General features: G+C 41.9%; 1 protein-coding gene across 1 annotated transcript in view; it reads right to left on the reverse strand.

The window, feature by feature from the left end:
- Positions 1-15,083, reverse strand: part of GSDME (gasdermin E) — a 70,972-nt gene that overhangs the window by 46,410 nt on the left and 9,479 nt on the right. The window contains exon 3 of the mRNA XM_061197842.1: positions 5,083-5,275. Coding sequence (XP_061053825.1) covers positions 5,083-5,275 — 193 coding nt within the window. The remainder of the gene's footprint in view (positions 1-5,082; positions 5,276-15,083) is intronic.

The following is a 15,083-nucleotide window of genomic DNA, read 5'->3' on the forward strand; positions in this document are numbered from 1 at the left end:
ACACACATATATACATAAACATAATGGAATATTACTCAGCCATAAAAAAGAACAAAATAATGCCATTTACAGCAACATGGATGCAACTAGAGATTATCATACTAAGTAAAGTAAGTCAGACAGAGAAAGACAAGTATATGATATTGCTTATATACGGAAGCTAAAAATAATGATACAAATGAACTTATTTACAAAACAGAAACAGACTCACAGACTTAGAAAACAAACTTATGGTTACCAAAGAGGAAGCGGGGGGGGGATAAACTGGGAGTTCGGGATTGACATATACATACCACTATATTTAAAATAGATTACCAACAAGGACCACTGTATAGCAAAGGGAACTCTACTCAATATTCTGTAATAATCTAGATGGGAAAAGAATTTGAAAAAGAATAGATATAGGTATATATATAAGTGAATCATTTTGTTGTACACCTGAAACTAACACAACATTGTAAATCAACTATACTCCAATACAAAATAAAAAATTTTTAAAAGATGGTGCCAGCACTGAATTGAGTGCAAAGGTAAACAGAATCATTTCAAACCATCTGCTGGGGACTTCCCTGGTGGCACAGTTGTTAAGAATCCGCCTGCCAATGCAGGGGACATGGGTTTGAGCCCTGGTCTGGGAAGATCCCACATGCCACGTAGCAACTAAGCCCGTGCGCCACAACTACCGAGCCTGCACTCTAGAGCCTGCGAGCCACAACTACTGAGCCCACCGGCCACAACTACTGAAGCCCGTGCACCTAGAGTCCGTGCTCTGCAACAAGAGAAGCCACCGCAATGAGAAGCCCATGCACCGCAACAAAGAGTAGCCCCTGCTCGCCGCAACTAGAGAAAGCCCACGTGCAGCAACAAACACCCAACGCAGCCAAAAATAAATAAATAAAATAATTCAAAAAAAAAAAAAAATCTGCTGGCCACAGGGAAAGATATCAAGTAGAAAAGACCAGTTCCAACTTTGCTGCATAGTTTTTTTTTCAAGAAAGAGATAGGCCCCCAAATCCCTCCCCTCAAAATACTCCTAAATAAAGAGTTGATGGCACATTGAAATTTCACTCAGGAGAGCTATTGCAGTAACTTCAGAGGTCAAATGTGGGCCATAACAAATAGGAGCATTTAAAATTTTTTCTTGTGTGTAAAACTTATACAATTTGTAAATATTTAGATATAGTAAGACTTTGCGGGTGTAATTTTAAAATATTTTAAATAATTATGAAGGTTCATCATTGCCATACCATTGCTTGCATGATATATTAGTTTCATATAATTTATAAGTTAGAATTCTTAATGAAGAAGCAAACTTCTAATTATCATGTATTCATAGAAAAATGCAATCTTTCTTTACCACAATTTGCCTTACAATGCACCAAAGAATGAAAGTGGGATCTGCCTGTACCATAACACCCCTCCCTTAACCCCTAAACAGTCAGGAAAGCACAAAATGGCACCGTCTCTGGAAATCCGCTGGAACCAAGGCCCTGAACTCCTGGGGCAGGAACTGATGTGTGCACTCGGAGTCCACTCGCTTCTACATTTAGCCCAGAGAAAACCCTCAAAGAGCCTCTAGTCCAACTATTTCACCTCTACCTGGCAGGGACAGAAGCGACCTACCATGTCTGCAGAAGTTATTTACCGGGAATAAACTTCCTCAAACACTAGGAGATTAGAAGCAATAATCAGTGGCAGAGATGGGGAGGGTATGGCGGTTATACTTAAAGCACTGACAAATGGCAGCTGACCATGGAAGACAAGGTGGAAAAACTAAAGAGTTTGTCTCAGAATAATACTGGATCTAAGGAATAAAACATGAACCTGAGTCATTATGGAAAGGTCTTCGCCCGTTTTCCATCAAGAATGTTTTAAGATAAACATAGAGCTCTCATTCAAAGGGGTCATGGCCAAGTGTCTGGAAAGTTAAGTCCTGTGGTCCTATGGATTGCCTTCATGCTCGACAATGCTACATAACTGTTATATAGGAAGGCACCTGTTTTTTCAAGGACAGATGAAGTTTGTTTTTGAGATGTGCACACATCTCACTGACAATAAAACAAATACTCCGAATTCCGAGGGCTAAAATAACTTGTATACAGATGACAACTTATCTAAATGACCTGAAATAAAAATGATGGCAGATAAGCCCTCGAGAAAGACAGTACTTAAGCATTACTAATCACCACTCCCAAGGCTACACATGTGTCAAACAGCCAGTCTTATCAATCTGATGATGTTGTGGGAGTCCAAAAACAGGCAGACCATGTAGATTAGAATTTATTATTCCAGCGTGAAGTAACAAGAATGTTAGTTTTACATGATCTCCATCCTATGGTCAAGTCTTCCTCCTCTTCTCTCCCCTGTTGCTCAACTTTACCTCTCAGCAACAAAACAAGGAAGCGGTGACTCTGTGATAAGATACCTCTTCCATTTCTAGACTTTAAATTTGTTCTTTACCATGTTCCTGGTGTTGCCCCTACCCCTCTTCCCCTACCCAGGCCATCCTTTCCCAATCACCTGTAGAACGAACAGAACGTCTAAACTCTCCCCAAGTGATCTCATGCCCTCGTGTGGGCACCTCCAGGTGGGCAGAGCAGCTATGCACATGTGCTTGTTCAGGACAGCGCCTGGAACACTGTACACCTCCTAGGTACCCTCACTGGGGACCCAGATTCATGCCTCTGCCTTTATATCTCTTGCTATAATTTTAACTACTTTTATCTCAGCCAATTCCTTTGCTTCACAGTCACTTCAAGAATCATGTAGAGGAAAGAACAGGAGTTTTGGAGCCAGAAAATCCTGGGATGAATCCCAGCTGCAGCACCCAAATTGAGCTCCGGGACTGAGAACAAGTCACTTCCTTCCCTGAGCCTTAAATCCTCAAACCTAAAAAGAGACAGCTGTGCAGAGTAAATGCGATGACGTCTATAAAGTGCCTGGCACACAGTAGGTACTCAGCAGATGCCTATCTCCTTCCCCTCCCTCTCTCCCTGTCCCCCCCTTATAACTGCTGGCCCTAGCATCTTTGTCTGAGACTACTTTTTCCCATCTCTACTCACTGACTTCTCCCCATATGCTTCCTATTGGCACTATCTTCTACACCTGAATCACGAAGAGTGTTTGAGAAACCTATAACGGGAAACGTGACTATAGAGCATTGCCAAACTGTGGTTTTTCAAATAGAAATAACAAGACTGCAGAAGAGGATTACGCTACAGAGGGCTGTCTAAAGACTGAGGCAACAGCCAGCCTTCCTGTCCCTCTTCCCCCTTATTTGCCAGACTTAGCAAATAAAAATATAAGACCCCCAGTTAAATTTCATTTTCAGACAAACAAATATCTTTCCAGTGTTGTCGTAGAGAAGGAATATGCCTCTCTAGCAAAGAAGAGCGGTAGAGAAAAGATAATTAAGGTCATGACTATCAGAGAAAGAGGTGGCTGTCCCTTCCACCTGGTGTCACCAGAGAGAGCTTAAAGTTCTCTGACTGAGAAAGGGAATTCCTGCCTGAGTCCTAACTCAGTAGAGTCCTGGAGTTCTAGAAAGTGCCAGGAGGCAATAGTCAAATAACAACCATGGTCTTTCAACTCCATTAAGCATCAGCTTAGTGGAGAGCTGAATGTGTTTTGAAGACTTCAGTTGCCCAAGCATCCTCAGTATCTGTACAGAATCCACCCACCAAATGCTTGATACATGAGTTTTATGGTATTTTTTACTCATTACTTTTTAAACATTATTTTATTCAATGAGCAAACCTATTTTATATTTCATATAATCCTAAGAACATTGGAAAAGAGGAGATAAGCTACCTATACTTAACACAAGTGAGTTTTCTCTTAATTTATTTGGGTTGACATTTTCCATTTTAAAAGAAAAAGGGTGATAAAATTACACATGAAAATGCACCTATGTTACTGTACAAATGGAAATATCATCTCTTGTCAGGATTACTTCAATAACCTCTCAATTGGACTCCCAGCTCCCACCCATCCAGTCTCTCCTCAGCCCAGCCGCCAGAAGGATCCTTCTAAAACATCAGTCAGATCCTGTCACTTCTCTTCTCAAAGTCTTCCAGTGGCTTCCCACCTCACTCCGAGGAAGAGTTAGTCTTTCCAGTGGCCTGCAAGGTCCTACAGGACCTGCTACCATTCCTTTACCCCCTCTGACCTCACCTGCCCTTGCCCTATTTACTCATCCCCAATCACACCACCTCTGCCTACAGCCTTCTTGCCCAGGACGCTCCTATGCTCGCTCCCATCCCCAGCTTCAGGTCTTTGCTCTGATGCCATCTTCTCCAGGATGCTTTCTCTGGCCACCTTTTCAAATCATAGCCCCCATTCCTGGCATGTTCTATCCCCCTTCTCTGCTACATTTTTCTCCATTCCAGAGAGCACCATCAACCTACTATATATTTCACTTAGTTGCATGTTTTGTATCTCTCCCCCCTAGAATATAGGGCAGAAATGTTGGCATTCTGTTCACTGCAGCATCCCCAGCATGTAGAACAGAATGTGGTACATCCTAGGCACTCAGCAAAATTACTTATGGAATGTTGAATAAACATAAGGTAAAAATAATGAGGTATTATCATTTTACTGGGGTAAAATGTATTTACTGAACTCTAAACAATGAAGAAACATGGGGTTTTCTTTAAGACTTCAGAGTTAAAAACCAGCTCTTCCCCTGAAGCCCCACACCTGCTTTCTCCTTTTCCTAATCAGAAAATCATAAAGAGCCAGGGCAGCAGGGGGATTTTTCTACTTCTGATATTAATATTCAGAAATGTAGGACAGAGTGTTCTCACTGTTGGTATTTTATAAATCGTATGATTTCTTGAAAGTACACATTTGTCTGAAGTAACATCCTTTTAAAATGCTTCCCAAGTCTCCCCTCTCAGGCTAAGAACAGTCAACGTCCAGACTAAAGGATGCCCCGCTCATCAAGTCTCAGCACATGGGCATTCGGTAATGTTTGCTGATTGGCCAAGATCCCAACGTCACCCTTCTAGCCAACGTCCCACAGAACGACCTTTCAACGAGAGACGTGTCAAAGTCCAAAATGCCAAGCAGAATTCCCATTACCTCTCCTGGGCAACTCCAATGAGCCACTGCAAGTCCAGCTCCTGCTTCCTCAGGCTTCCAAACGAGGACTGACTCTCCACGAGGCCTTTGCCACCAATGATCAGCTTGACCTTCCCCAGTGCCGTCTCCAGGGTCCCACTCACATGGTTTTCAAACTTGCCCTCGTACTTCACAAAGTCCGACTCCACGACCACTACAGTGAATGAGACATGCAGAGGAATCTAATGACAAAACGGCCACCTCTGTGCCTCAGGTCACCTAGCTTTCCAATCCTGCGGAAACCCGTGGGAAACACGAGGTCTGCACTCAGGATGGAAAGCCGGCGGCCGCGCTGTGTGTATGGGCAAAAGAACCTGGGTGCTAAGAGCGTGGCCTGCACTGGTGGCCAGGGACTCTCCTGGGCACTTTTTTGTTTTTTCATCTTTCAATTCCAATATACACACATATAGACAAGTGCACAAAAAGTATCTATAGAGTTTCCTGAATAATGTTAAAGCAAACATCTGTTTAACTACTATCCAGGTAAAGAAATAGGACATGTTAAATGTGTGCTTTTCGAGGCTGAAGGAACTAGATGAGGATGACACCTAAGCACAGAGAAAATAGCAGCCCAGCACTCTGCCCACCTACCCAGGGAGTGGCCTGCCTGATTCAGTACCTGGCAGGTCAGGCGCCTGAACCTGTCCTTGGGCATCCTCCCTTCTCACTGGTGGCCTTGGAAAACACTCCCCTGGCCTTCATTACCATCTCCATTGAAACAGTTCTCCCCATATTTACCTGTTTATATCTGACCTCTACCCAGTCTTTCAACTCCTTATCAAGCAATTCCTTATCTCTGTGTTCCTGATAAAGTCAGTGGGCGTGTCCTTCCTCCCTGCTTCAAACACCATCTTGGAACACACAAGCTCCAGACTCTCCATTCTTCCTTCCTGGCTTCCCAGACACTAAGAAAGATGCCACCACCCAGCTGGTGTCCCAGCTTCAATCAACTCCCCTGGAAACTGCCACATTCCTCATCTGGTCATACCAGGCGATTGTTATCAGATTGCCTTCAGGATCTGCCCTTTTTTGTCTGAACACTAAAGATAAATATCTGATGATCTCAGACTTGAACTGCTAGTCTTCTCATGTCTCCAGATTTCTACTGTTCTCATTTTTAATTGAACCAAATACTACCATAAAAATGGTGTCAGTCACCATCATTCAGGAAGGTTACATTGAGAGTCTCTTAGGAACTTCATACTTGGCCCTTTCCATTTTCCTGACCCAAGGCTCTCCTGGGCTCCTGGCGGTACTTCATAAGGGATTCAAATCCAACTGGAATCTGAAACGTTTCTTTCCATCCACCCACTGCCCCCAACACCTGTATTTCTTTCACCCCAGGCAAGAAAACCTATACCTCAACCAGGGTTAATGAGAATTAATCACCATTCATTATCTGTGAAATTTACGAAGTAGAGAATCATCTCCATGAAAAATAAGAAGCTTATGAAAATGCCCCCGAGTCAAAGCCTTCTCCTAGTCACATCTTGAGAACACAAACACTCTGGGAAATGCTTTCGGAAGCAGCATATAACAGCTGTTAAGAGCTCAAGATTTTATCACTAGTCTAATATTCCTAGCTGGGAAACCTTGGGTAACATCCATCACCCTGAACCTCAGGTTTGTCATATGTAATTTGGAGATAATTAATAATACCTACCTGATGGGTTCTACTGGAAGTTGATGTATGTAAAGCATGTAATACAGAGCCTGGTACATAGCAAGTGCTCAATCAATCCACTGGGTTTAGGCCAAAGCAACATCATTTCCTGATAAACAGGACAGTCCTAGATTGTATAAAGTACTACACAGACAGAAATTCTACCCTTAGATCCCAGTTCCGGTCCCAATCAGGCTTATTACCACTCCTGAAAACTCTGACCCCAAAACTGGATCCCACAGCAGGCAGGGACAATCAAGACTGTCTGTGTACTGCAAAATGCCACACTAGACACACCTCCGAAACAGACGTCATTTGTGCACACGTCTGCATCGAGTTATCCACTGCTGCAGGTGGAAGGGAAAAGTGAGGAAGCCAACAGGCCATCGGTAGGACAACCAAGTCATCACTCTCCAACCTCCGCACCCCTGGGCAACATAACACTCCAGTGTTGTTGCCAGGGGCAAGAATAACAAAGGTGAGGCATCATGAATCTGCTCAGAAGACGAAGTAGAGGGCACCTCTCATCACAGCCCTAACAGCAACAGGACACAGAACCAGGCGTGAGCTCTGGCCTCAGATGATGAGCATATGTGGGACTTCCTAATCTGCAGGGAATGCAACTGGCCTGACCCATCTAACAACAGCTCTCAGGACACCACGAAAGAAGCACCTCAACAGCACAGAGTGGTGAAATTCCAATTACTCAGGGGTCCATGGTCTGTTCTGTGAATTTTTTTTTCTCTTGCCTTTCCTTATATTTAGTTATTACACTACTCAGTAAGAGTTCTACCAGACATCCAGGGGGAAAACATGACATAAAATTAATATCAATTCACTTGCCCATTGCTTGACAGCTCTGATAATGAGCCTGGCTGAAGAAAGTATTGGCTAGAATGCTGAGCTGGAAGAAAGTTCAGAGATTATTTGTCAACTCAAATTATCTCCTCTATCACTTTTCCCCTTTAAGGGAGATGCAATCACAAAATTAGAGAACTTTAGGGCTGAAAGAAGACTCAAACATCATCTAGTCCAATAATTAAGAGCTGATGGTGCTTTCATATATCACCATGTTCCAAAAAGTAGTGTAGGAATAAGTACCAAAAGTCTTGGAAAAGTTCCCAACCTCTGGTCCAGTAATTCTATCTTTAAGAATCTATGCCAACCTAATGTTCATAGCAGCATTATTTACAATTGCCAAGATATGGAAGCAACCTAGGTGTCCATCAACAGAAGAATGGATAAGGAAGATGTGGTATATACACACACACACACACACACACACACAATGGAATACTACACAGCCATAGAAAAGAATGAAATTTTGCCATTTGCAACAACATGGATGGACTTGGAGGGTATTATGCCAAGTGAAATAAATCAGAGAAAGACAAACACTGTATGTTATCACTAACATGTACAATCTAAAAAATAAAACAAACTAGTGAATATAATAAAAAAGAAACAGACTCACAGATATAGAGAACAAACTAGTGGTTACCAAAGGGGAGAGGGAAGTGGGGGAGGGGTAAGATGGGGGTAGAGGATTAAGAAGTACAAACTGCTATGTATAAAGTAAATAAGCTATAAGAATATATTACACAGCACAGGGAATATAGCCAATATTATCTAATAACTATAAATGGAGTATAATCTATAAAAATTTTGCATCACTATATTGTACACCTAAAACTAATATAATATTGTGAATCAACTATATCTCAATAAGAAAAAAGGGAGATCTTCAAGATATCAGAGGAGTAAGACATGGAGATCACCTTCCTCCCCACAAATACATCAAAAATACATCTACATGTAGAACAACTCCTACAGAACACCTACTGAGTGCTGGCAGAAGACCTCAGACTTCCCAAAAGGCAACAAAATCCCCACGTACCTGGGTAGGGCAAAAGAAAAAAAGGAAAAACAGAGACAAAAGAATAGGGACGCGACCCGCACCTCTGGAAGGGAGCTGTGAAGGAGGAAAAGTTTCCACACACTAGGGAGCCCCTTCACTGGCAGGGACGAGGGGTGGGCAGGGGGAACTTTCGGAGCCACAGAGCAGAGCACAGCAATAGGGGTGCAGAGGGCAAAGCGGAGAGATTCCCGCACAGAGGATTGGTGCCGACCAGCACCCACCAGCCTGAGAGGCTTGTCTGCTCACCCACCAGGGCAGGTGGGGGCTGGGAGCTGAGGCTCGGGCTTTGGAGGTCAGACCCCAGGGAGAGGACTGGGGTTGGCTGCGTGAAGACAGCCTGAAGGGGGCTAGTGCGCCACAGCTAGCCGGGAGGGAATCCAGGAAAAAGTCTGGACCTGCCAGAGAGGCAAGACCTTTGTTTCGGGATGCGTGAGGAGAGGGGATCCCTTCCCAGTGTGCCCACAGAAGGCAGAGCACCGCCTGAAAGAGCTCCAGAGACAGGCGCAAGCCACGACTATCAGCTTGTACCCCAGAGACGGGCATAAACTGCTAACGCTGCTGCCGCTGCCACCAAGAATTCTGTGTGCAAGCACAGGTCACTATCTACACCCCCCAGGAGTCTGTGCAGCCCGCCACTGCCAGGGTCCCATGATCCAGGGACAACTTCCCCGGAAGAACACACGGCGAGCCTCAGGCTGTTGCAACGTCATGCCGGCCTCTGCCGCCTCAGGCTCACCTCGCATTCCAATTATGACTACCGAACCCCTCCCTCCTCCGGCCTGAGTGAGCAAGAGAGCCCTAATCAGCTGCTGCTTTAATCCCCTTCTGTAAGGGTGAGTAACAGACTCCTGAGGGTGACCTACACGCAGAGGCGGGGCCAAAACCAACGCTGAACCCCAGGAGCTGTGAGAACAGAGAAAGGGAAATTTCTCCATGCAGACTCAGGAGCAGCACATTAAATCCCCACAATCAACTTGATAAACCCTGCATCTGAAGAATACCTGAATAGAAACGAATGTTCCCAAAACTGAGGCAGTGGACTTTGGGAGCAACCCTACACTTGGGGTTTGCTCTCTGCATCTGATTTGTTTCTGGTTTTATGTTTATCTTAGTTTACTATTTAGTGCTTATTATCATTGGTGGATTTATTTATTGGTTTGGTTGCTCTCTTCCTTTTTTTTATATATATATTTTTTCTCCTTGTTCTCTTTTTGTGAGTGTGTATGTATATGCTTCTTTGTGTGATTTTGTCTGTATAGGTTTGCTTTTATCATTTGTCCTAGGATTCTGTCCGTTTTTTTGTTTTTTTTTTCTTTTTTCCTTTTCTTCTGAGCTGTGCGGCTAACAGGGTCTTGGTGCTCCAGCCGGATGTTGGGCCTGAGCCTCCAAGGGGGGAGGGCCGAGTCCAGGACACTGGACCACCAGAAACCTCCTGGCCACACGTAATATCAATCGGCAAGAGTTCTCCCAGAGATCTCCATCTCAACACTAAGACCCAGCTCACCCAACAGCCAGCAAGCTCCAGTGCTGGATGCCCCATGCCAAACAACTAGCAAGACAGGAATACAATCCCACCCATTAGCAGAGAGGCTGCCTGAAGTCATACTAAATTCACAGACATTCCAAAACACACCACTGGATGCAGCCCTGCCCACCAGAAGGACAAGATCCAGCCCCACCCACCAGAACACAGGCACCACTCCCCTGCACCAGGAAGCCTACACAAGCCACTGAACCAACCTCACCCTGTGAGGGCAGACAGCAAAAACAACGGGAACTACAAACCTGCAGCCTACGAAAAGGAGACCCCAAGCACAGTAAGTTAAACAAAATGAGAAAACAGAGAAATATGCAGCAGATAAAGGAGCAAGGTAAAAACCCACCAGACAAAACAAATGAAGAGGAACTACGCAGTCTACCTGAAAAAGAATTCAGAGTAATGTTAGTAAATATGATCCAAAATCTTGGAAATAGAATGTAGAAGATAAAAGAAACGTTTAACAAAGACCGAGAAGAACTAAAGAGCAAACAAACAGTGATGAACAACACAATAAATGAAATTAAAAATACTCCAGAAGGAATCAATAGCAGAATAACTGAGGCAGAAGAACAGATAAGTGACCTGGAACATAAAATAGTGGAAATAACTGCCTCAGAGCAGAATAAAGAAAAAAGAATGAAAAGAATGAAAAGAACGGAGGACAGCCTCAGAGATCTCTGGGACAACATGAAACGCACCAACATTCGAATTACAGGGGTCCCAGAAGAAGAGAAAAAGAAAGGGACTGAGAAAATATTTGAAGAGATTATACTTGAAAACTTCCCTAACATGGGAAAGGAAATAGTCAAGTTCAGGAAGTGCAGAGAGCCCCATACAGGATAAATCAAAGGAGAAACAGGCCAAGCCATGTATTAATCAAACTATCAAAAATTAAATTCAAAGAAAAAATATTTAAAGCAGCATGGGAAAAGCAACAAATAAAATACAAGGGAATCTCCATAAGGTTAACATCTCATCTTTCAGCAGAAACTCTGCAAGCCAGAAGGGAGTGGCAGGACATATTTCAACTGATGAAAGGGAAAAACCTACAATCAAGATTACCCAGCAATGATCTCATTCACATTCAGTGGAGAAATTAAAACCTTTATAGACAAGCAAAAGCTAAGAGAATTCAGCACCACTAAACCAGCTTTACAACAAATGCTAAAGGAACTTCTCTAGGCAGGAAACACAAGAGAAGAAAGAGACATACAGTAACAAACCCAAAACAATTAAGAAAATGGTAAGAGGAACATGCATATTGATAATTGCCTTAAATGTCAATGGATTAAATGCTCCAACCAAAAGACACAGACTTGCTGAATGGATACAAAAACAAGACCCAGATATATGCTGCCTACAAGAGCCCCACTTCAGACCTATGGACACATACAGACTGAAAGTGAGGGGATGGAAAAAGATATTCCATGCAAATGGAAATCAAAAGAAAGCTGGAGTAGCAATACTCATATCAGATAAGATAGACTTTAACATAAAGAATGTTACAACAGACAAGGAAGGACACTACATAATGATCAAAGGATCAATCCAAGAAGAAGACATAACAATTATAACTAGATATGCACTCAACATAGGAGCACCTCAATACACAAAGCAACTGTTAACAGCTATAAAAGAGGAAATCGACAGTAACACAGTAATAGTGGGGGACTTTAACACCTCACTTACACCAATGGACAGATCATCCAAGGAGAAAATTAATAAGGAAACACAAGCTTTAAATGACAAAATAGACCAGATAAATTTAATTGATATTTATAGAACATTCAAACCAAAAACAGCAGATTATACTTTCTTCTCAAGTGTGCACGGAACATTCTCCAGGATAGATCATACCTTGGGTCACACATCAAGCCTCAGTAAATGTAAGAAAATTGAAATCATATCAAGCATCTTTTCTGACCAAGAGATAAGAAATCAATTACAGGGGAAAAAACATAAAAAACACAAACACATGGAGGCTAAACAATACGTTACTAAATAACCAAGAGGTAACTGAAGAAATCAAAGAGGAAATACGTTACTAAATAACCAAGAGATCACTGAAGAAATCAAAGAGGAAATCAAAAAATACCTAGAGGCAAATGACAATGAAAACACGACGATCCAAAACCTATGGGATGCAGCAAAAGCAGTTCTAAGAGGGAAGTTTATAGCTATACAAGCCTACCTCAAGAAACAAGAAAAATCTCAAATAAACAGTCTAACCCTACACCTAAAGGAACTAGAGAAAGAAGAAGAAACAAAACCCAAAGTTAGCAGAAGGAAAGAAATCATAAAGATCAGAGCAGAAATTAATGAAATACAAACAAAGAAAACAATAGCAAAGATCAATAAAACTAAAAGCTGGTTTTTTGAGAACATAAACAAAATTGATAAACCATTAGCCAGACTCATCAAGAAAAAGAGGGAGAGGACTCAAATCAATAAAATTAGAAATGAAAATGGAGAAGTTACAACAGACACTGCAGAAATACAAAGCATCCTAAGAGACTACTACCAGCAACTCTATGCCAATAAAATGGACAACCTGGAAGAAATGGACAAATTCTTAGAAAGATATAACCTTCCAAGACTGAACCAGGAAGAAATAGAAAATATGAACAGACCAATCACAAGTAATAAAATGGAAACTGTCATTAAAAATATTCCAACAAACAAAAGTCCAGGACCAGATGGCTTCACAGGTGAATTCTATCAAACATTTAGAGAAGAGCTAACACCTAGCCTTCTCAAACTCTTCCAAAAAATTGCAGAGGAAGGAACACTCCCAAACTCATTCTATGAGGCCAACATCACCCTGATACCAAAACCAGACAAAGATACTACAAAAAAAGAAAATTACAAACCAATATCACTGATGAATATAGATGCAAAAATCCTCAACAAAATACTAGCAAACAGAAGCCAGCAACACATTAAAAGGATCATACACCATGATTAAGTGGGATTTATCCCAGGGATGCAAGGATTCTTCAGTATATGCAAATCAATCAATGTGATACACCATATTAACAAATTGAAGAAGAAAAACCATATGATCATCTCAGTAGATGCAGAAAAAGCTTTTGACAAAATTCAACACCCATTTATGATAAAAACTCTCCAGAAAGTGGGCATAGAGGGAACCTACCTCAACATAATAAAGGCCATATATGACAAACCCACAGCAAACATCATTCTTAATGGTGAAAAACTGAAAGCATTTCCTCTAAGATCATGAACAAGACAAGGATGTCCACTCTCACCACTATTATTCCACATAGATTTGGAAGACCTAGCCACAGCACTCAGAGAAGAAAAAGAAATAAAAGGAATACAAATTGGAAAAGAAGAAGCAAAACTGTCACTGTTGGCAGATGACATGATACTATACATAGAGGATCCTAAAGATGCCACCAGAAAACTACTAGACCTAATCAATGAATTTGGTAAAGTTGCAGGATACAAAATAAATGCACAGAAATCTCTTGCATTCCTATACACTAATGATGAAAAATCTGAAAAAGAAATTATGGAAACACTCCCATTTACCACTGCAACAAAAAGAATAAAATACCTAGGAATAAACCTACCTAGGGAAACAAAAGACCTGTATGCAGAAAACTATAAGACACTGATGAAAGAAATGAAAGATGATACAAACAGATGGAGAGATATACCATGTTCTTGGATTGGAAGAATCAACATTGTGAAAATGACTATACTACCCAAAGCAATCTACAGATTCAATGCAATCCCTATCAAGCTACCAATGGCATTTCTCACAGAACTAGAACAAAAAGTTTTATGATTTGTATGGAAACCAAAAGATCCCGAATAGCCAAAGAAATCTTGAGAAAGAAAAATGGAGCTGGAGGAATCAGGCTCCCTGACTTCAGAGTATACTACAGAGCTACAGTAATCAAGAGAGTATGGTTCTGGCACAAAAACAGAAATATAGATCAATGGAACAGTATAGAAAGCCCAGAGATAAACCCACGCACATATGGTCACCTTACCTTTGACAAAGGAGGCAAGAGTATACAATGGATAAAAGACAGCCTCTTCAATAAGTGGTGCTGAGAAAACTGGACAGCTACATGTAAAAGAATGAAATTAGAACACTCCCTAACACCATACACAAAAATAAACTCAAAATGGATTAAAGACCTAAATGTAAGGCCAGACACTATCAAACTCTTAGAGGAAAACATAGGCAGAACACTCTATGACATAAATCCCAGCAAGATCTTTTTTGACCCACCTCCTAGAGAAATGGAAATAAAAACAAAAATAAACAAATGGGACCTAATGCAACTTAAAAGCTCTTGCACAACAAAGAGAAACATAAACAAGATGAAAAGACAACCCTCAGAATGGGAGAAAATATTTGCAAATGAAGCAACTGACAAAGGATTAATCTCCAAAATATACAAGCAGCTCATGCAGCTCAATATCAAAAAACAAACAACCCAATCCAAAAATGGGCAGAAGACCTAAAGAGACATTCCAAAGAAGATATACAGATTGCCAACAAACACATGAAAGGATGCTCAACATCACTAATCATTAGAGAAATGCAAATCAAAACCACAATGAGGTATCACCTCACACCAGTCAGAATGGCCATCATCAAAAAATCTACAAACACAGGACCTCCCTGGTGGCGAAGTGGTTAAAAATCCGCCTGCCAATGCAAGCAACACGGGTTAGAGCCCTTGTCCAGGAAGATCCCACATGCCACGGAGCAACTAAGCCCATGCGCCACAACTACTGAGCCTGCGCTCTAGAGCCCTAGAGCCACAACTACTGAGCCCACGTGCCACAGCTACTGAAGC

Source organism: Eubalaena glacialis, chromosome 8 (genome assembly GCF_028564815.1).
Source record: "Eubalaena glacialis isolate mEubGla1 chromosome 8, mEubGla1.1.hap2.+ XY, whole genome shotgun sequence".
NCBI classification, from domain to species: Eukaryota; Metazoa; Chordata; class Mammalia; order Artiodactyla; family Balaenidae; genus Eubalaena; species Eubalaena glacialis.